At 43.9% G+C, this 22817-nt stretch overlaps 2 protein-coding genes across 3 annotated transcripts; one reads left to right on the top strand and one right to left on the bottom strand.

Annotated features, from left to right (window-relative positions):
* Positions 1 to 669: 669 nt before the first annotated feature.
* cunh19orf44 (chromosome unknown C19orf44 homolog) lies at positions 670 to 10588 on the bottom strand. Of its 2 annotated transcripts, none has more exons than XM_007901050.2 (9): positions 10342 to 10588; positions 9383 to 9491; positions 8250 to 8972; positions 7180 to 7390; positions 5379 to 5446; positions 4573 to 5158; positions 3064 to 3159; positions 2272 to 2438; positions 670 to 1369 (listed from the first exon to the last, which is right to left on the bottom strand). In XM_007901050.2, exons 2-9 carry the CDS (start codon positions 9488 to 9490, stop codon positions 1280 to 1282), a joined length of 2049 nt encoding a protein of 682 aa, XP_007899241.2. In that variant the 5' UTR covers position 9491; positions 10342 to 10588; the 3' UTR covers positions 670 to 1279. The 2 variants fall into 2 exon arrangements, with proteins under 2 accessions (XP_007899241.2, XP_007899242.2); XM_007901051.2 differs by having other exon boundaries at positions 10399 to 10588.
* Positions 10589 to 12466: 1878 nt separating this feature from the next.
* On the top strand, positions 12467 to 22475 carry calr3a (calreticulin 3a). The gene is made up of 9 exons (XM_042342650.1): positions 12467 to 12608; positions 15352 to 15453; positions 16987 to 17190; positions 18085 to 18179; positions 18690 to 18899; positions 19459 to 19572; positions 20107 to 20250; positions 20757 to 20849; positions 21345 to 22475. The coding sequence occupies exons 1-9, from the start codon at positions 12524 to 12526 to the stop codon at positions 21549 to 21551; spliced, it is 1254 nt and encodes a 417-aa protein (XP_042198584.1). The 5' UTR covers positions 12467 to 12523; the 3' UTR covers positions 21552 to 22475.
* The last annotated feature ends 342 nt before the right edge of the window (positions 22476 to 22817 follow it).

The raw sequence follows: 22817 nt of genomic DNA, 5'->3' as shown, positions 1-22817 counted from the left end.
AACCAACTAATATTCTTCTGTCATCTGAGCCTCCAATAATCACGGTCTTGCGGCTTGTAACATCTGCTTAAGAGAATCTTAAGAGGCTTAACCAGCAGAGTTTCTGTCAGCTCGGTATTAAAATGTTAATTAATGAGGCTGTTCTTGTTCCTTGTCCTGTCCTGAATGTGGAGTAAGGTGAGGTGACCGGTATGAGGTTTAAGAGGGCTCGGTGGACCTCCTAGTCTTGCAGTGGGCAGTTTTGATTGACATTAGAGATGGTCTGGATTCCAGCGGAAATATCTCTTGGAACAAAGGTGTCTCATCATCAAGCTTCTCGGCTGCATCTCAAGGCTCGGGCCATGTTATGTGAAGCAGAATGCTCATTTCTCACATTTCTGAACCAAAACCACAACATAATCAAATCTGCAAATAAGGTTCAATATCCAATATATTGCAGTATCTCAGTATTGTGTGCCTGTGTCTGTATAGCTGTCTGATTGAACAGGTTTGAATTTAAGCTAAGTTTGTTTCACAGAAATGGTGGCAAGTGTTAAGCAGCAATTGATTCATTGTAGGAAATGAGTACATGATATCAAAATAATATTGCACTTTATATAACATTAGAAAAATATAAATCATGGAAATATTTCAGCATGTCTATGGACATTATTAACACATTCCACTGGCCTGTGCTGAACTCGCTGATACAACACGGCATTAATCAATATGGATTTGTTTCCCTCTTCAACTTTTCTCCTGTTTGGGCTGGTTCAGTGACGTTCTTTTGAAGAGCAGGGAGTTCTCCCAGTGCCCTAAACCCAGATTCAATCTGGTTATTCATCACATTGCTGTTTGTGGGGCATTGCTGGTGCAGAGTAAGCTGCTGCGTTTGACTTCAACAACCTTTGCTAAACTTCAAAGTTTAACTCACTGCCATGAAGCGGTTTAAAAACACGTTGCCTTGACAAGACACTTGACAAGACTTGACAAGACCGTGCAAGAATTGATATCCAGCAGTTCAGGACGTCATTTTGTATTGTATGAAGCATAAACGTTCCGTTTCTTGCCATTAGAATCAGTGTTGACTGGTGTATAATTAACTGGGGACATAAGCGAGTTGTATTTGCACAGGAAACAGAATCTGAAAAGCCCAGGTTAAAATATGCTGCTGGAATGGTAAAAGCTTTACTGGTAACACTGATGTGAACGCAAGTCTCCAGGCAGAAGTCCCTTGTCCTGACAAGGCGAGTGTTTGGAGATTTCATTCTGTGTGTAATAGCCTGGGTAATCCCTGCGGTTAGATGTAGTGATACTCTTTCATTTCCTGCAGAACCTCTTCCAGGGCCTGATCGAATGTGAGCGGTGGTGACATGTGAGCTTTGACGAACTAGAAAAGAAAACAGAACAGTTTAAGATTTACAAGTAGATAGGAACCAGAGACAATTCAGCCCATTGAGTTCATTCCGCTAGTAGATAAGATTGTCACAGATCATTTAATATCTTTTCCCACCTTTACCCCATTCAATTTACATACAATTTAAGATCTTTACATTGGAGAACCCTTTAAGAGTAAATCGACAATTGACTGGGAGGCAATGAAAGAAGACCAGGATATAAAAAAAGGGATTCTGGGAGAAGAACTATGTGGGTTTAGGGTTGGAGTTGAGAATAAAGGAGTTATTTAATACACCAGTTTTGTGGATAATAATAATTCTTGCATTTGGTATAGCACCTTTTCACGTCTTTGAGACGTCTCAAAGTGCTTCACAGAGTGAACTGACTGTATATTTTGTAGGCGAAACACAGCAGTAGCCCACAAACAGTCGTGGATTGAGTGACCAAATTATTATTTTTTTTAAAAGGGATTATTATGGAAAAGCGATCTGCCAATCAACTAACAACTGGGTTCTTACTTACCACTACGTAAACAGAGGCGTATGGTGTAAGGAAATTTGTCCAACATTTTGCCCTGCTGGGAATCGAACCCAGGTCCTCTCACTGCACTTTACTTTCCAAGTGTTCATCTATCTACCTTTTAAAAATCTCAATCATTCTTCCTTTATAACCTTCTGGAGTTTTCATGGTAAATGAGAGAAGCATTTAATTAGCCACTTTAATGAGTGTAAATGCACAGAACATGAATTGTGCCTCTCTGCACTTAATACCATGAGCTGGTCTCCTCGCCAGCATAACCAGCTGGGATCATCCTACAGCAAGTGGGTTTCCTTATCCCTGCAGAGGGAAAGATGGTGTAATTTCCCAATGCAAAGCATTGGATTTAGCCCTTACCTCCTGAGTTTCTTCAAGCGTAGTGTAGTGGTAGCTGTCTTGTTCTAGTGAAGTCACAAGGGACAAGTGGAGGTGATGACTGATGTCCACAAACTGGCGGGTCAGGAGGAGTTGCTGTTTCAGCATGTCGTTCAGAGCAAAGACAGCGGGACTATATGATGTCAGTGCTGTGAGGAGGAAGAGAAAGGCATTGAATAGCATCCAACTCAGCATCCAAATAGATAATTTGCATTTATATAGCACCCTTCACGAGCGTCCTGGAGCGCTTCATAATGTATCTGTAAGTGGACAGATTGGCTGGCCATTGAGCAGGGGTCCCTAATAGGCTTCTATACTTTTAAAAACCTACCGAGAAAGTGGCAAAGGGACATGGTGCGGTGACATGGAGATGTCTTTTCACATTCAGAGAAAAAGCTTCGAGTAAAATTGCTCAGCTCTCAACTCTCCTCCTGGTTCAGAACCTGCAACAGATTGCTTTGTCTTTGGCTAACGCCTCAGTGCTTTTACAGACAAAGTGGAGATAAACTATTTCCACTGCTCGTTAATTGGAAGGGATCAATTTAAAATTGTTTCCCAAAAAAACAAAGAGACAGGTTGAGAGATTTATTTATATAGAGTGATATTAGGACACAGAATGCCCAACAATCGGGACTAAATGGATAGCTCTTTCAGCGAGCTGGAAAGGGACAATGGGCTGAATGGTTATTTCTACCCTGGTCAAATTCAGTGATTAAATTGCAACAGACATCACTCCATCTACCATTGGAAAAAAGCCTTATTCTAAACATTCACCTTCCATCGCCTCAGGACTGACAACGTGGCTGGCAATGGGTGTAGGGTCCAAGTATGATGTGCCAAAGGATGGTCCAAGGACTGCCACGCCTTCCCCTGTTGTAAAAAGAAGCACAGAAAGTTTATAGTGTAATACTGAGAGATGGTAATACAGCTGCATTCAACAAGTGAGGTACACAGTTATCTGGAGTGTTTACTGTGGAGGTGAATGGACAGCTCACCTTCCAAACTGTCACTTATAATAATCCTTGCGTTTGATATAATTCCTTATCGTGTCAAAGAGACGTCTCAAAGTGCTTCACAAGATATACTGTAAAGTGCAGTCACTGTGTATTTTGTGGGCGAAACGCAGCAACCAATTGCGCACAGTAGTGTCCTGCAAACAGTTGTGGATTGAGTGACCACATTAATATTTTTTTGGATGGATTATTACCCCGGAAAGCAATCCGCAAACCTTCTAACAAGAGCATTCCTACTTACTGCTAGGTAAACAGAGGTGTGTGTGTGTGTGTGTATGTGTATGTGTGGAGTAAGGTAATTTCAATCATAATGCAAGACAAGCATTTGAAATATTCTCAATATTTTTCTGAACGATGAGCAGGGTGCATCCCTCCAGGTTGAGAGCGCGCATTTCATTCCAGACAAAGATAAATTTCTATGTGTAGGTGGCAGGCCTACGTGGAACTCTGCCTGGTTTGATTACTCTTAAGCATAGCAATGTTTTTTTTGAATGTGATATTCACAACCAACGTTTACCACTTTTATACCAGCAAGGACACTCCTGCCCGTAGTTGGACCATTACAGGAGGATCTCTTGTGCTGCTGGTGTTTCCTAGTATCCCTCTCAATTACACAGCTACACAAGTAACGGGAAAGCCCCTGGCCACTGAGGTATGCCCTGACCAAAAAGGGCAAGTGCTGGCCAGAGAGGGAACATATTTTTGTAAGCAACTTTGTTTGGTTTAAAAAGTGTCTTCACACAGAGGGTGGTTGGAACTGTAGCTGAGGCATGAATTATTATAATAATAATAATCCTTACATTTGGTAAGTGCCTTATCACGTCGGAAGGATGTCTCATAGCGCTTCACAAGATTTACTGTGAAATGGAGGGATTGTGCATTTTTGAGCAAATTCTTTTTAGTAGGGAATTAGATAGATGCTTGAAGAGGAGAAATCACAAAGTGTATTCGAGCAAGCAGGACAGTGGGATTAGACTTGGTGGGTTACATGGAGAGAAACACTAGCCAGACTCGATGGGCTGAATAGCTTGTTTCTAGAATAGACTGTAACATTGGATGGTTCTCTGTTGGCGAAAAAATTTCCTGACTATCATCTGCCTCCAAGGAAGGTGCAGCAAATTATAATTTATGGTTATTAATTATTATATTGCATCAGCAACGGGCACTAAGAATCTTACTAGAGTAATTCACTGGAAGCCATTGGAGGTGATTGAAGGACAGAGAAAACATTGGAGGAAAGGAAGAAATATACAAATAAAAGTGAATTCACCTTTGGGCCAGCTGTAGGTGAATCCGGGCACCTGGGTCTGAATTGCTATATCTTTTAGAGTCACCTTCTTGCGTCTTGTATCTGTCTTCCTTCTCAATAGATAGGATGACTGACTGCTTGTATCTGGAGTGCGAGATGAGATTGTTGAGTAGGATTCGCTGCTGTCAGAACAGGGCGTTGTTAACTCCTCTCTGTGAGATGGCTCCATGCTGGAATCGCTGCACCCCGTTATCAGTGCAGCCACTCTACGCTCAGATTCATCAAAGTCCTCGGAGTATCCGGCCTCTGAAGAAAACAAAGAACCAGCGTCGTCGCCTTCTGACAGCTCCTCCTGCCTCTCAGGCAGACCCTTTGGCCCTCTCAAGGTGGTAGAATCTTCATTCAGATGCTCTGAGATTTCGTTTTCAGTGGCGGCGTTCGCTGTCAGGATCTCGCTCTCGGCGTCGCTTTCACATGCAGCACCCTTGTCCTGTGGAAGGCGTTTGGAGGCAGGCGGTGTTCTGAACCGCTTGTCCGCTGTGTGCTGCCTCGAGGTGCGGACGCCGGGCTCTGTTCTCTGATCGGCCGAGGCCTGTCTCCTTTTCATCTTCAAAACAGAAAGGTATTAAAGACATAATTATTTAATCAGAAAGTACTGTCTGGCAGCAAAACCCAAATAAATACAGTAGCTCCAAATTATCAACGGAGGCATTATTTTAATTCCTTCCTTAAATTAATGATATGTTAAATAGAAAGTAACATATCTCACTTGGTGACTAGCATTACTGCTCTGATCATTGGCCCCGACAGACAATAATCTAGGTTACCTTGGGAGTCGATGTCGCTTCTGGGGCTTGAACGAGATCTTCCAGAGACATGATGTTTACTCTGAAGTCTGAAATGGTTACAGCAAGTGTTAGAAAATGTCTTGGTTGCAATAAGCAGTGCTACCTGGTGACATCGGCACTCTGGAGTGCCCGTAATATAGTGGTTAGAGCACTCACCTCGCAAGCGAGAGGACCCGGGTTCGATTCCTGGGTAGAGCTAAAACTTAGGCAAGTTTCTTTACTCCACACGCATCTGTTTATCTAGCAGTATGTAGGAACCCGGTTGTTATTTGATTGGTGGATCGCTTTCCGGGGATAATATTCCCTCCAAAAAATTTGGTCACTGAATCCACGACCGATTGTGGGTCACTGCTGTGCGCAATTGGCTGCCGCATTTTGCCCACGAAATACAAAGTCAATCCATTTTACAATATATTCCGTGAAATGCTTTCAGGTGTTTCATTGACGTGATAAGGCGCTATATCAAATGCAAGGATTATTATTATTTAAAAATGAGCTTTCAAACAGCAAATTCTAAAATATGTGTACTTCACTGTCATTCAGGGTTTATTTCAGGATAACGATAAAGGGACAAAAGGTGTTCCATTGGATTACACAGAACATAAATGCTTTTGTGGCAGTTATCTGTACACTCATTGTTCTCTCTCAGTAACTCCTTGTAAATAAAGAATAATGGTAAGATATTTTATAGATATATGTTTTTTTTGCTGGTATCAGCTGGGACTGCAACGGACTCAATTGATCCTGTTCCCAGGGGTTAGACTGTGCACCATTCACGGCCAAAAGTGAAACCAAATGATTTAAATCAGCCTTCAGCAATCATCACACAGACATCTATTGCTACACAGCAAAGGTACATAGAACAGATACACCCAGGCAAGTTTCAGGGCATGGACACAGCTACATATAACAAACAAAAGTCATTTCTAAGCTTGTTTACCTTGTGCCTTGGTATTCTGAGAGAACGAATGCTCCGCTAGTTTATGTGTACAAGCGAGTGGAAAGAAAAAGTTTAAAGAGAGCAAAGAAAACTCAGATCAAACTGCAGTCAGTTAGGGCCTATTGTGTTTAGTTTGGGCACCCGATCTTCAAAAAGGCATTGATGCATTGGCGATTGTGAAAGAGTTGAGTTTGTTTTTGTTTTCGCTGTAGAAAATATGTTTGAATGGATCTGATCCAGGTCTTCAGAGTGCAGTTAATCAAAGAGGCTAATAGGATACTGGGATTTATCCAAGATTGGTAGAGAGCATAAGCAAGTAAATATTACTAGTTATACGGTGATGGTCAGATCACAATTGTGAGTAATTTGGTTGTAGGACAGATTTACTGGCTGTGGAGCAATGATTAACAGTATGGTAATTTGGATGAAGGGGCTTAGCTGTACTGATGGTCTGTGTAAACCTGAATTATATACCCCAAATATGAGGAGGTCAAGTGTGGTCTGATTAAGGTGTTTAAAATAATACTGTGTGCATTTCACATTCTCACAATTCCCTGTGAGAATGTGAAATGCACTCCAGAGGCCATAATTGCAGAATCAATTGAGATGTCTAAAATAGAAATTTACAACATTATAAAGAAGAGACATTAAAGGATATGGAGATAATGGATGGATGTTGATAGGATTTCATAACTTCAAAAATTTAAATTGTGCCACTTTGACATGAAGACAATTTACTCTGTCGCGTGTTATCCCTGCTGACAAGGCTTTATGGAATCCTAAACAACCTGCTCATCTCCAATTCAAACCCGACGAGAAGACCAATTCAGAGGCACTCACCATCAGAGTTCCCATCCAGACTGCTGATGTCCTCAGCGACAGATGGTTCGGTAAAAAGCTCATCCAGTGACTTGACCTCGCTCCTCTCAGACAGGGGAGACTGGGGTCGTTTCACAAACTTTAACCTCGGAGACCAGGCTGTTTGTGGGGAACCTCTGCTGGGCGGAGAGGGCATTCTTGTTTGGGTCTTTGGACGGTCATTTAAGATTGTCTAAAAGAAAATGACATGAGTCAATAGTCAAGAGTCTAATGACATCCATTCGAGTTCCTAACCAGAAGATTTGTAATTAAGGTAGAAATTAACATGAATGCAATTTATAACGTTACACCATAGCTTCAAAATCAGGACAACATAAGTGAGTAGAAAGTGCAGGAGAAACATTTTTAGTATAAGGGCAATAGGGATAGGGAAAAAACTACAACACAGGTAGTATAATAATAATGAACCAACATTCCAGGAAATTAAAGCATTCAGGGTTATTAGATAATTAGATAGATACGTGGAAGGACTTTTTTAGGATGTTGGATGGCTCTATAGATGGACATTGGTCCGTATTTAGGAATAAACACAGTAGAAAAGATCTCAGAAACTCCTCAAAGCTTGATCCCCAATGCCATCATCATTTTGCCCACAAAATATACAGTCAATTCACCTTACAGTGTGTTCTGTGAAGCGCTTTGGGACGTCCTCCCGACGTGAAAAGCGCTATATCAAATGCAAGGATTATTATTATTAGGATTATTATTTACAATATATTCTGTGAAGCGCTTTGAGATGTCTCGAAGACTTGATAAGGCGCTATATCAAATGCCAGGATTATTATTATTATTATCATTATTTAAACGAAATATTCGAGCCAAGTCACAGAAAAAAAAATCCCCAAAGCAAATGTTTTGTGAACATTTTTTCTGTGTGAACAGTTTTTTTTGGCTAAAACACATTCTACAGTCACTTCCCCCTCCTGCTGGCTCGGTGTTGTGCTCTGCCACTGTCAAGCGCACTGGGGCGTTACTCTGCGTGTCAGGCAATATATAAATGCAAGTTGTCGTTGTTGTTGTATATACACTACCTCATTGTACAGTTTAGTACTGAGTTTTGCAGCTCCCTTGGATCCCGGTTCATGTTTAATTTCATCTGAGAGCTCAAGAGAGCCTCCCAGCATCATTCTCAATTCCTCCTCATCACTGTCAATGGTGACTTCAGTTTTAGCCTGTGCCTTGGGATGAACTTTCTTTACAGATCCCATTGCTTGGCCAGGCCCTTTGGTGCTGGATTGCTTGGTCTCGGTCAGTTGCGAAGTTCTCTTCAGAAATCTACTTCCTCTTTCACTTAACTCACTGCTGGTCTGTGCTGAAATCTGCCCCTCATCGGACCCCCGTGGATCCTCGTCGGACTTGCTGGTGTCCAAGCCCAGCCTTCGGTTCATGATCTTGTTTTCTATCTGTGCCAGCCTGGCAAGCGCGGCACTGGAGGATCGGATTCGTGTGGAGGCAGTGTTGGGTCTCCTCACGTCTGAATCACTCGTTTTCTTCAGCACGCTCCTGCTGATGGTGGGGCTATGGGACACGACTGCCATGTTTTGCTTCTTTAAGAAGCGATTGCCACTCAATGGAGGTTCAGCAAAGTCTTCTGCCGGCTTTAGAATGGCCAAAGTTTGGGGATTGAGATTTCTTTTCCATGCTCTATCTGTGGTGTCATCTGCTGAAAGTTCGCTAATGTCACTAACTTCACCCATGTTGAATAGATCAACCTCCAGACCACTGTGTTTCTTACTAAGAATATTTATAAAGTCCTGCAAATACAAGAGAGAAAGATTAGAAACGGTCACTGTTACGGACAATGGCACATTTGCGAGTAGAGGCAGACATTTCACCAAAAGATGAAAGGGACAAGGAATAATAGTCAGTATGCGATTCCCTATACCCACAAAGTTCCACGGTCAGCTGGGCTTTTAGCTTGAGGCCTGGAAGGGTATGGGATAAAGGGAGCGAGAGATAAGAACCAGCAAAGAAGTTGTTCTTCAAAACAATTGAGCACATCCCAGCAACATAGTTTTGTCAGAGGAGTAGAAAGGCAGGTAACCTATCAATACTCTGTCCACAGAATGTGTGTAGCATGGGAGGTAAAAGATCACAGCTAAGTGCTAATCATAGGTCCATCAACAAATATACATTTCAGCTCAACTGTCGGTGTTGTCATTACCTTCAGTTCATCTCCTGAGTCCTCTAACCTTCCTGAAGCTCTCAGCCCAGAGAGCTGGGTGTGGGCTCTGGCTAGGGCAGAACTTCTTAGTTCACTTTTCCTGAACATCCTAAGAAAGTGGAGCACAGAATGTTGTCACTAAACATGATATATACAACCGCGTGTATTTGGGGCTGACTAATAGCTTGCGATGGGGGTAGGAACTGGCGAAGATGGGGGAGGGGGGATGGATAGATGGGGTGAGACCAGGCGGAGTGGGAGATAAAGGGTGGGAGGGTGATATTGCACGATGATGATAATAATAATAATAATAATAATCCTTGCATTTGGTACGGCGCCTTATCGCGGCGTTTAGACATCCCAAAGCGCTTCACAGAAAATATGGAGTGGGGGGGGGAGAGGGAGGAGATAGGGGGGGGGAGAGGGGGAGATATGGGGTGGGGGGAGAGAAGGGGGAGATATGGGGGGGGGAAAGGGGGGGAGATATTGGGGGGGGAAAGGGGGGGAGATATGGGGGGGGAAAGGGGGGAGATATGGATGGGGAGAGAGGGGGGGAGATATGGGGGGGAAAGGGGGGGAGATATGGGATGGGGGAGAGAGGGGGGAGATATGGGGGGGGGAAAGGGGGGGGAGATATGGGATGGGGGAGAGAGGGGGGGAGATATGGGGGGGGGAAAGGGGGGGAGATATGGGATGGGGGAGAGAGGGGGGAGATATGGGGGGGAAAGGGGGGGAGATATGGATGGGGAGAGAAGGGGGGAGATATGGGGGGGAAAGGGGGGAGATATGGGGGGGGGAAAGGGGGGGAGATATGGAGTTGGGGGAGAGAGAGGGGAGATATGGGGGTTCTCTCTCACTCGGGGGGGAGGGGGCGAAGACGCATTGTATATTAAAAAGAAACCCGTTTAAACGTTAAATAGATTGAACGAGCGATGGCGGCGGCGGCTCCGGTAAACCACCTGACAGCCGCAGCGCGTCCAGCCCGGTTGCCCCGGGTTACCAGCTTCCGGCCTCACCCGCTCGCTGCTCCGGGCCCCAACTTCCGGCGCCACCCGCTCACGCTTCCGGGTCTCAGCTTCCGGCGTCACCCGCTCACGCTTCCGGGTCTCAGCTTCCGGCGTCACCCCGCTCACGGTTCCGGGTCCTCCTTGTGTCTCCAACTCAGTCAGTCAGTCTGCCAACACCTAAAGGATTTCAGGTCACTCCCCACCCCCTCCCCCCACCCCTCCCCCAAAAAAAAAATGTTGGGGAAAGAAATGATCAAAGGTTAATAATGTTTGGGGTAAACAAAATGGAGTAAAAGAGCCACATTCCCATTGGAACTCAGACATTTCTGGGCCCATCCACCTCCCCCCCCCACTCTCTGGCTTTCTCTATTTCTCTGCCTTTTGTTTTAGGTCAATTTAAACAGATAAAATGATAATGATTTGGTCACTCAAACCCCCCCCACCCCCCCACCCCCGACCACCAACCCCGCCTCTGCCCCCGCCCCGACCCAACTGTCCAGCGCCTTGGGACGTCCTCCCCACGCGAAAGGCGCTCTTGTCAATGCAATGTTGTTGTTGTTGTTGTTTGTGGGAACACGGCTGAGCGCCGTTGGCCGCCCGCCGCCTTTCGCCCGCGGAGTACGCCGTCCGGTCACCCGACGCTATGCTCCGTGAGGCGCTTTTGAGACGTTCTCCAAGACGTGATAAGACGCTATATCAAATGCAAGTTATTATTATTATTATTATAGTCTTACAGGTCTTTAAAAATTAGCCTTTTATGCATCTCCTGGAGGGAGCACTGCATTGTGAGAGGTGCTGCACTTCAGACGAGACGTTAAACCAAGGTCCCGCAGGACGCCTGCCTGGTCAGGTGGCTGTTAAAGAGCTCATGGCACTACTCGAAAAGAGACGGGAGATTCTCCCGATGGCCTTGCCATCAACCACCCTCTCCCCCCTTCACAGATAAAATTGGGTCATTCACTTTATGACTGTTTGTGCTAATTTAACATAGGTGAGGGCCGAACCTGAGCCCTCCCTACACATGTAAAACCGTGCAAAGCATGCGGGCTATTTACCCATTGGGACCGTTTGCAATGCATATCTCATCCATTAGTTAAAAAAACTAGTTTTCTAATGGTGCTGGTTATTTAAACACAACTTGGGCCAAATCGGTGAGCTCCGAGTCTGTGGTGGGATTTTTGCATTTAAACCGTTTATGTTTTGTGTTTATAATTTGTTTGTTTCTGCGTCAACTCAGTGTTAGAGAAAACAAAGTGGGCAATAAGCACAGACTGTGATCATTATCTCTTCACACTTCCATTCCTTGTATGTTAGCATGTATTATATAAGTTTACTTACTCCACATGCCTCTGTTTATGTAGCAGTAAGCAGGAACCTGGCGGTTGGCGGACTGCTTTCCGGGACTAATAATCCCTTTAGAAAAAATTATAATTTGGTCACTCAATCCACGACTGTTTGTGGGACACTGCTGTGTCAATTGATTGCCACTTTTCACCCACAAAATATTCACTGTAAAGTGCTTTGAGACATCTTAACCGCATAATAAAGCCTTTATATCTTTAAAAAATAACCCTTCTCTGCTATGGGGGAGCGCTGCATCATGATAGGCGCTGCACTTTGGCTAACCCTCAAGTATTAAATTATATTTTATATAAATGTATATAATATGCGAGTGTATACATATATATATCATATATAAGATACATATGTTAAATTATATATTTTATCTATATATGTTGCATTGTTTTACAAGAGTGCACATTGCTGGGAAATGCAAGGATTAATATTATTAATAATAACAAATTGTTGTTCAGGTCCCCTCCTCCCTCCCTCCAGTGAAACGAATATCTCACAAACCCTGCACTTGTCAGGGAAAAAAAAGGGCAAAAGCCAAAAAAAAATGCTGAGCTATTGAATGAATGAGTGGGTGGGGGGAGGATGTGCTGTTCCTCTCAGATCATTAGGGGGGGGGGGGGAGGTGGTAAGCAAATGGGATGAACGTGGTTGGTGCTGATTTGCAGGGAACAGCTGCTGACTCAGACCAATGGGTTGCAGCCATGTAGTGAGAGGGGATTGTCACACTGACACTGCCTGTCTGACCCTCACTGAGCCTCAGCTCAAACCCACTGGCTCCATGGAGGTGGCATTGCTGCTCGTGTGCCTGTTGGCTGCCTCTGCCCATTGCACCGTCTACTTCACCGAGCAGTTCGGGGATGGAGGTGAGATGGAGGTGTTGGGGTTTTGCACTTAGGAGAAATAACCCCCTTTTCCTCCCCCTCCCCTCCCAGCTCTTTTGCTCTTACTTGCTCTCTGCACTGAAATTATTATTATTATTATTAAACCAGCTTTACCATTGCCTTACTGAATGCGGTTATTGACCACCCCCTAGATTGTAAGGGGTGGTGGGGTGGGGGGGGTTGTTATTGTATTAAGAGTGCGCATATTGCTGCTTTTTTTCTTACTTTTTTTTGTGTGTGTTGCTTTCTGTCTTGTTTTCTGGTCCTTGCTCCAGTCTCATCAGACGCGGAGACGAACCCTCGAAGAAGCGAAATGAACCCTGGAAGAAGCGTGTATACCAATACAGTTTGACACAGTGTGCTGTATAGGGAATGCTCCTTGCATTTTGATGCCAGCGTCGTATCACGTTTTCGAGAGCGTCTCAAAGCGCTTCGCAGAATATACTGTAAAGTTTAGTGACTTTGCATTTTGTGGGTGGTACATTGTGGGCCTCACACGAGGGACTACATTTGTTGTTCAGCGTATCCAGTATATTTTCTTTAATAAGTGGTTTTGTCTTGCTAGGGTTTGCCCCGGCTCTTTATTTTTGCCTCTTGAAGGAAGTTGGTATGTTTTTTTTTAAATGAATCAAATGCAAAACCTCTTGAGATTTGTAGAGCCCTCCTTGTGCGCTGTGTGGTGCTGTGCTATTAGTATGTTAATTTTAATTAGTATTAATATTCATTAATTAATAATTATTAACCGGCTGTGAGTCAATTGGCGGATCGCTTTCCAGGGGCTCCCATCAAAAAAAAATGCGGTCACTCAATCCATGCCTGTTTGTGGCACGCTGCTGTGTGCAATTCACTGCCGCGTTTCTTCCACAAAATACACTGTCAATTCACTTTACAATATATTCTGTGAAGCATTTTGAGACAGCTCAATGACGTGGTAAGGCGCTATATATTGACTGCAAGGATCATAATTATCACGAAGCAGCCTTAAGATTGAAATGTGACCTGAAAGTTTTATGTGTTCCTTATCAGTTTCATTCTCTTTATATTATTTTGACCCCTCCCTTGCCTCCTTCAAGGCCTATCTCAAAACCTTCCTCTTCGACCGTGCCTTTGGTCATCTTTCCATTGCTCCACCCCCTTGCCCTTCACCCCTCTTGATTCCAGCTCCAGTCCAAGCCCTTCACTGTCCAGTGCTATAGGATGTCCTTCCAACGTAAAAGCCGCTGTATAAATACAATTTGTTGTTGTTTAGCAGAATACCCTCTCTAGAATTCACACCAGTGAATTTTTTTTAATCCATGTTCAGTGCCCAGTATGTGATCTCAGCCAGGGAAGCAATTTGGGGCGGGCGGTGTTGGGGGGTCAACTTGATGTCTGACACATGCAGAAACCCATCACTATGCTCAAATCAGACTGAGAGTTCCACGTTTATGACCTACCGATGGAAATTTCCACGTCCAGAACAGAAAGCTCACTCTCTCCCCAGAGGGACGCACCTTGCTTACCCAGTTCTGGAGAGCGCAGCAAATGCAGGCAGTAGAGTTGGCCGCGGAAAAGAAAACAACTCGTACCAATTTATTCATCCTTCTGATCGCTATCCAGTTGGCCCATACGGTAAAGTGTGTGTGCGCAGATGGATTTTGTTTGGCTATGATGCTCCCTCTTTCCCCCTGCCCGCCAATTGGGGTGTTTCAAGGAGAGATGGATAGAGATATGAAATGAGGGTACAAAGGGATACAGGTAACAATGAAATTGTGGAGCAGATTTGATGGTTCAAATGGCGTTCTGTTCCTCTAACTTCTGTATCGTAACATCTAATCTGTGGAGATAAACACAGGTCACGCTAGTCGGTTTTTCAGAAGCTTACTATCGTATTTAAAATTTGTGAGGGCTCTTCATGGGTCAGTGAACGAAAGCACTATGTGGTGTGGCCCTGAGCCACACAGATTTTGCAATGTCTCTAGCTTCAATCCCTCATGTGGACTATTGCATTAGAGGGCATTGTAATTGGTTTCTGCAAATGTGAGCACACATAGATGCACACTGGTTCACTTTCTAGCAGGGGAATCACTAAATAGTGACCTCCCTACAAAGATATTGGAAGCGCTTGAGAGAGCTACAGCAGCTGGTTGTGTTCTGTGGGACGAACAGAGGTGATGCCTAATCCTTCAATAGAAGTGAAAGAGTAGATTGATTGTCTATTTGAGCATCCCAGTTTGGGATGGGACCTGTGTTTTATAGCATGAAAATGTTGTCTATATCAAATCATAGAATATTTCAGCACATAAGAAGGCCATTCAGAAGAGCTACCCAGTCAGTCCCACTCCCCTGCTCTTTCCCCATATCCAAATGTTCCAGAATCCAAAATATTTGAAATAAGAGAATTGGTCAAAGGAACTAAGAGCAATGAGGAGTGAGGGCCGGAGCTTATAAGTACAATTACTACACTTTACAGTAAACCTTATGGATGCTTTAAGACGTTTTGTCAACATGATGGGTGCTATATCAAATGCAAGTTATCTAGTTTCACCCAGAAAATACACAGTCAATCCACTTTACAGTATATCCATTGAGGGCATTGAGACATCTCAACGATGTGATGAGGCGCTATACAAATGCAAGGATTATTATTATATTATTATATCAAATGCAAGTATTATATAACCAAGTATTGGTTATTCTTAATTAATATGTATTGATCAACTGATTCCTTTCAATCTGTTTACAGATGCATGGGAGAGCCGATGGGTGGAATCCAAACACAAGTCAGACTACGGCCAATTCAAGCTGACTGCCGGAAAATTTTATGGGGATCCAGAGAAGGACAAAGGTAGATAGATTCTTGTTTGGCGTTTCTAGAATCCTGTGTACCTTGATTATATGTTTGAGATACAGGCCTCACTTCTACTTGGAGATGCTGCCCCCAAAAGCTGGGTGAGATGCGTGACTCGCAAAGTGTGTGGGGGGGATTTGCAGACCCAGCCTTTCTGACTCTGGAGAAGCACTTCCGCGACTGGTAACAGTAATTCCTGAGCTTGTTGAGACTGTTTGTTTGGTGCGGGAAGAGAACCAGCTACATTCCACACAGAAACTGCCAAGGTGCCAGCGATATTAGGTTCAGTTCTTGGGATGAATGTGCTACAATTTAGCATAGACTGTTGAGATTGTGTGTTCTTTCACCCGCTGTTTGTTCCAGTATCTCTGTAGATGTTTTCCCCCAGGCCCTTTCTCCCCATCTACATGGCACAGTCAGTGTGCTGCATGCTTTGTCCCCAGGTGAGAGAAGCTTGGAACCTACTCTTTCTCTTTCTCTTCAGCTGCAGTTTTGTAACAGCCGCTGAAAAAGGAATTAATAACTTGCATTCGTATAGTGCCTTTCACATAAAATCAATATCTGGACCAGGATGGAGATCACGGAGCGGAGAGGATGGGAGCTTAAGGGTGTTGACCAATGTTACAGTCAAAGAAAGAAGTTTTAAGAGGGTTTTTTAAGGAAGAGACAGAAGTTGCAAGGTGAAGAGATTGTAGGAGAGAGTTCCAGAGAATGGAACATGAATCTTCTGAGGTTATGGTAATCCTTCAGATAAAGACCTTGGTTAGGCTCTTGAGCCAGCAAATGTGCCATGAGGGGAACTGAAGGGTAGGACCTACAATTCAGCACAGACTGTTGAGCTTCTATCAGGGGTTTGGTATCGAACTCAAGCTCAAATGTGGTTCAGATGAAATTTTTAATTGTCATAAGTCTTGCTCGAACATCTCTGATCAATTTATTCTGAATCCGCTAACTGTTTTTTATCTCGTCTTGTGACACTCGAGACTTTGTGGTGAATGTTCCTACTTTGCGCCCCATTCAAGTCACACGTGCGACTTCAGAACAGGAAGTTCTTGAGGAACTGGGAACCAGGCAGAACGTGCATAAGCATCTCGGACGTCTATAAATGTACACTTGAAAGTTTCATGTTTTTATAGTGGTGCATCAAGGTTCAATGTGGTTTCTGTGACAGTTTTTGTGTGTTTGGGGTGGGGGAGGAAATTATCAGCATGTCATAATTGTCACATTGCACAGATAGAGGAAACATACATGAGTATGAGCAAACTTGTCAGCTCCTGTGTATAATTATAATAGGGAAGAGACCTGTATAATTTTAACTGCTAACGTTGCCTCATCCATACCTGCCTTTCCTGTCTTTTTTCCCCTTCATGCCCCATTTACAGTACCACTTGCACTCCAATATACAGATGTAATTTGTTATTGGTGTTGTTGGTGCCCGCCTTGCCTTCATCCAATTCTATCCTTTATTATTCTGTAACTTTTCAACTGTGTAAATGTAGATTTACAAAGAACCTTTTGAATGCTCTGCAGGTCTCCAGACCAGCCAGGATGCCAAGTTCTATGCCTCCTCGGCGAGATTTGAGCCGTTTAACAATGAGGGGAAGACGCTGGTGATCCAGTTCACGGTGAAACACGAACAGAAGATAGACTGTGGCGGAGGCTACATCAAACTCTTCCCCTCAAACTTGGACCAGAAAGCGATGCACGGAGACTCCTCTTATTACATCATGTTTGGTACGTCTTCAGGAACCGTCAAAGTGTTTCACTGGGTGGGGGGGGGCGAAGACGAGAAATATTTGTGTTCCTGTTTGTTTCTTCCACCCTCTCTCCTCTCTCCCCCCCTCACCACCCCACTTGGTGTGTGTAGATTGTGGTTAGAGTTAGGAGAGGTTAGATGCTGAACAAAACCATATTATAATGGGCTATGTCTGATTCCATGTCACTGTGATGTGTTGGTAACTTTCATTATCTGGACATGAGTGATGCCAACTAATGTAGAATCATATAAAACTGCAGCTCACTGTAAAGAAACCATTTGACCATTGTATTTATGTCCATTCTTCTGATGAAGCTTTCCATTCTTTGTCTCCAGGTCTCTTTCAGCTTACCTCTTGGTAAGCTATGGAGTGCGTGTGTGGGGCTTCCAATTTTACTTCCTATATGCAGTGCCTTGCAGTTATTTTCATTGAACATAATTTGCCAGAGATCAGTCTTTGTAAGATCCTGGCTGCCAGTCCTCCATACCCCTGAGCTTGGTGACATCTATGCATGATACCTAACACTAATTGCGAGGCCCTTCTCAAGCTGATGGGCTCCTGTGGACATCTCCTTAAGTTCCATCAGTTTAATGGCCATTAGCTGTACAGCTGTGGCACTGATTCAATCAATAAAGAATCAGCACTATATCTCCAAACATTAATACTCAAGGCCAGTGAGGTTCATGAGAGTCTTACTTATCATCTCCTAGAGATTGGTTTGCACAATACATTCCTGTGGGCAAGCCTTGGGGAGGCTAATTTTAATGGAACAGATTTGAAAGAAAAGGAAGCAAGAGAGGAATGCGAAGTGATAGATCGAGCCAAAGGCTAATATAAATTTCTAAATGCCTTTCTATGTTAACTGCTGCAGGGCCCGATATATGTGGATACTCCACAAAGAAAGTACATGTCATTTTCAACTACAAAGAGAAAAACCATCTCATCAAGAAGGATATCACATGCAAGGTCAGTGTTTCACTGCTTGTGAATAGGCACGTGAACAACCAAAGGGATGAAATAGGCTAACAATTTAACAACAACAGCTTACACTTACATAGCGTCCCTCACGGAGAGTAGCTTCCCGGAGCGCTTGACAGCAGTGGAGCAGAACACCGAGCTGGGGGAATGGGGGGAAGGTGACTGTTAGCACGGTTGAAGAGGAAGGTTTTAAGGCGCGACCTGAAGATGGGGAAGGAGAGGGAAAGGAGGGGGATTGAGAGAGAGTGTTCTAAGTTTCAGGGCGCAGTGGCTGAAAGCGCAGCCACCGATAGTGGAACGGAGAGCACGAGGGACAAGTAGCATTTAACATTTTTTGCAGAACCTTACGGTATTTAAATAATAGTAATAATCCTTGCATTTGATATAGTTTGAAATAATCTGCCCAGTGATGTCAGGCAATCTCCCTGTTGGCGGGTTTGAACTCTTGGGTTTGAGCTTGCAATAGACAAACGTTGTGTTGGCTGCCCTTCTCCACAGGATGACGAGTTGACCCACCTGTACACGCTGATCCTGAGACCCGATCAGACATACGAAGTCAAGATCGACAACGCGAAGGTGGAGTCGGGCAAGTTGGAGGAGGACTGGGATTTCCTGCAGCTCAAGAAGATCAAGGACCCTGAAGCGAAAAAACCTGAAGACTGGGATGAACGATCTAAGATCAATGACCCTGAGGACGTGAAACCCGAGGTGCGATCATCAACAACCACAACAAATTACACTTGTCGTAAAAACATCCAGGGCTTATCGGTCACTTATTGACAGTTCTTCTCAGTGTTTCTTTAAATCCCACCTTTTTCCAGCCACCTATTTCTAACATTTTCTCCTTCTACAAAGAGAAGCAGTTCCACAAGTGACAATTACCCTCTGTTACTTTACTCAAGTGGCCAGACACGTGAGGTTTGACAGTGATTTTTGGTAAGCTATTTGATAGAGGGAGTTATCATTAGTTGTGTCCTGAGTTTGTCTTCAATTGACAACCACACACAGAAATAAATCCTGGGTGATTTTTGCCCCTCTCTAACCCAGGGTTGCTGAGCACAATTGTAGCGTGATCATTGTTTGGAGATTTGAGAAGCCCTTCATGGAATTAGGGGACCTTATTAAGTGATCTTACTAAGCACATTAAACCATTAACATATATAACCAGTCTGAGGATGGCTGTTGGCATAGTTGGTGAAAGCGATTGAATAGATTTAATGCCAGGACATCTCTAATAATTGTTTTTTATTTCTGATGATAAATACAGGATTGGGAGAAACCTGAAAACATTCCAGACCCAGAAGCCAAGAAACCAGAGGACTGGGATGAAGAAATGGACGGAGAGTGGGAGCCTCCGATGATCCCAAATCCAGAATACAAGGTACAGAATGTTAAAACGTAATGCAGTATTGATTTAGCTGCTATTTAGTTATTTCTCTTACCAAGCAATATTACTCCCAGTTTGTTCCTCTCCTGTCCTGAAGATATTTCACTGGTTTTCTCAAATGCTGGGGTGTGAGCCTCGACTCCCAACAACTCGCATTTATACAGCGCTCCCTTTTGCAGAGTAGCATCCCAGACAGTGGGGGAACACAACACCGAGCTGGAGGGAGTTGACGGTCAAAGAGGAAGGCCTTCAGGCGTAACCTGAAGATGGGGAAGGAGGGGGCGAGATGGAGGGATAGAGGGGGAGAGTTCCAGAGTTTCAGGGCTTGATCAGCTCCCTTGATGTCGTCATCTGAAGGCATGAGGTTATACTTCCAAATGGAAAATTAAGTCCCTACACTCCTGCTCTCTGGAATGCTCTCCCCAAATCCCTCCACCTCGGGGAACACTGACTGGGGAATTGAAAAAGGTGTTGGGAACTTGCTAACACAGTGCCGAGTGATAATGAATGCTTCTTGTTTTGATGTAGGGTGAATGGCAACCAAAGCAGATCGACAACCCCAACTACAAGGGGGTGTGGGTCCATCCTGAAATCGATAATCCTGCTTACGTTGCTGACATGAACATCTACTCTTTCAAGAGCATCGGAGTTCTAGGCCTGGATCTGTGGCAGGTCAGTAATGGGAGGCTTGTTTAGATCAAAGAGAATTCCAATTGGCTTCAAATAGCAATGACAGCTGAGCTCTGCACCCTATACCACTGCCTCCTGTGCACAGCTCCACCATCTGGTGCTTTATAACTGTTAAGGAGCGGCTCCTACACTCAGCTTTTCAATGCCATTAAAAAATATTCACGGGAAAGCGCAAGAGCTTTGAGTGCAAAACTAGAGGAAACCCAGGTTTTGCAGCTTATATTGCACGAACGATAATCATAATCATCGTGAGAATAAATCCCCTGCATTTGATAAATTGCATTACTCCTGAAACCAGTACATCTCTGGTGAGATGGGACAACTCTTTCATACTACGCTTCACTGCAATCTGCCTGTCCATTGTGTAGTACAAAAGCGCCTGATTTGCAGTAGATTTGCAGGTAAATTGCATCCTTGTGGATCTGTGAAACCAGCACCTACGTGGCAGCAAAAGTAACCAGTTCAAACACTTTATTCTTACTTTGCAGGTGAAATCGGGAACCATTTTTGACAATTTTCTCATCACGGATGACGAGAAATATGCTGAAACGTTTGGCTCGGAGACCTGGGGACAAACCAAGGTAAAGAATCTTGATTTGGGATATTGTGATAGAGGGTCCAGCGGTTATTGAAGTCCCTTGCAATCAACTGCTGCAGAGTCAGATACTAGTGGAGTCATAGAATATGTAGAGCTCAGGAGACTATCCGTGCTGGTGCTAGCTCTTCCACCCCTCCCTCCCTCACTCACTCACTCACCCCCCCACCCCTCCATTCATCCACAAAACACACACACTTTACAGTATATCCTATGAAGACTTTGAGACATCCCCCTGATGGGAAAGGTGCTAATGTAAGTCTAATAACAGAGCGATCCTGTTACCCTCGTCATCACCGCAACCCCATGAGACCGGGGGTTTCCTGCTTCAGTTGGGGGAAGGGAGGGGAGTTTTGTTAGTTCCAAATGAAACTTTTGGTGCATGAATGACGTTATGGATCTTGGCCTGGGGGGGGGGGGGGGGGGTGGAGATGATGCACTCCTAACGAGCGGTTGTCATTCATTACTTTTGTTTCAAAAGGAGCCTGAGCAGAAGATGAAAGAGATTCAGGATAAAGAAGAAAGCGAAAAGCGCAAGGAGGAAGAACAGAAAAGTAAGGAGGAAGAGGATGGTGATGAAGATGAGGACGCGGAGGAGGAAGAGGAGGAGGAGGATGAAGAGGAAGAAAAGAAGGAAGAAGAGGAAGATGCCCCAGAAGATACAGTTCCAGAAAAAGATGAATTGTGATAACCCTGTTTCTCTTTTATGTTCCCAACCGCATCCAATCATGGAGAGAAATACACTGTAATTTAGCCTTTTCACCAGCATTAAGCCTCAGAGTCTTCACTTAAAGTGTCTTCAGGGTGATACCAGTCAGACCCCGATTGTGGCAAACCTCTGTTTACCTAGAAGTAAGTAGGAACCCGGTTGTTAGTTGATCACTGGCCATCCTTACTGCAGTTCCTCTCTCCTCACCGAACGTCATTCTGTAGATGAGTCGACTGTTACTGGGGACTAAGAGGCGCAGAAACCTTGCCCCAAATTGTCTTGTCTCGTTCGGCGCCTCCAGGCAGTTTAGGGAGCTATTATACGCTTTTCCCTGACACCAAACATGAGGTGACAGTCTGCTGAAAACTCTGACACAGTCTTATTTGTTCTGCGGTGTAGTGGTGCACTGTTTATTCCTACACCTCTTAAGACTGAATTTAATGGTTGATTTGGGTGAGGAAGTGTAATCACTTTTGAAGGTGACTGATCACAAGAGTTTGTTACAGTGGGGTTTAACTTTTTGTACTAAACTGTCCTCTGACTGACACGCATGGAGAAGGCAACGAATATTTAAATAAAACATTCAGTAATTGGCAGAGTAAAACTCCGTGCTCGCTGTAGTTCTATAACGAGCCTTTCATTTCATACACATGGGTGCTGGTGAAGAGGTTAACCAATGTAGGACTACCTTCACATCAATACCTGATAGAGCATTTCATCTCATACTTATCAGGACTTGGTGTATAATAATCGGAATATGCAGTAACACATCACTGTACTCAACTGAGGTTTTAAATTATTTTTGGTACTTTTTTTTAAAGAACACACCTTTGAATAATTATGTATTAACTGAATGTATTTCCAGCGACAGAAGGTTTGTTTAAATAAAAATGTATACCTGTTTTTAAGCTCTTGTGGGTTTTTCTGTTTTCTCGGTGTGACGTTTAAGCTAATTATAATCCTTTGATGTAGCACCTTTAATAACTTTCATTTGTAGAGACGCCCTCACACAGGGTAGCGGGCCGGAGTGCTTAAAAGAGGATCTCATAAAGTGCTTTTTTACCCTCTCCTCCATCCACAGGCGTTCAATGTGATTGTTATGTTATTAAGCTTTTGTTGAAAAATACTTGCATTAGTGAGGGAGCTGCGATGGATTAAAGGAGGGGTTGCTGGCACCAAGTGGCATTTTGATGTATTACATAATTTAATGTAAATATGTTGTTTCACATAAAATATTGCAAAATG

Source organism: Callorhinchus milii, unplaced genomic scaffold, assembly GCF_018977255.1.
Source record: "Callorhinchus milii isolate IMCB2004 unplaced genomic scaffold, IMCB_Cmil_1.0 Scaffold21, whole genome shotgun sequence".
Lineage (NCBI taxonomy): Eukaryota > Metazoa > Chordata > Chondrichthyes > Chimaeriformes > Callorhinchidae > Callorhinchus > Callorhinchus milii.
Note: the sequence above shows the minus strand (reverse complement) of the source record. Positions and strands in the feature narration are given on the sequence as shown.

Excerpts from the sequence above, each read along its gene's own strand:
- cunh19orf44 (XM_007901050.2), bottom strand. The coding sequence starts at position 9,490 with ATGTTCAGGAAAAGTGAACTAAGAAGTTCTGCCCTAGCCAGAGCCCAC. Across the intron at positions 3,160-4,572 it reads CACCTACAGCTGGCCCAAAG|GGGAAGGCGTGGCAGTCCTT; the intron begins GTGAATTCACTT and ends TTTTTACAACAG. Across the intron at positions 1,370-2,271 it reads CGCTTGAAGAAACTCAGGAG|TTCGTCAAAGCTCACATGTC; the intron begins GTAAGGGCTAAA and ends TTTCTTTTCTAG.
- calr3a (XM_042342650.1), top strand. The coding sequence starts at position 12,524 with ATGGAGGTGGCATTGCTGCTCGTGTGCCTGTTGGCTGCCTCTGCCCAT. Across the intron at positions 15,454-16,986 it reads GGATCCAGAGAAGGACAAAG|GTCTCCAGACCAGCCAGGAT; the intron begins GTAGATAGATTC and ends AATGCTCTGCAG. Across the intron at positions 19,573-20,106 it reads TCCCAAATCCAGAATACAAG|GGTGAATGGCAACCAAAGCA; the intron begins GTACAGAATGTT and ends GTTTTGATGTAG.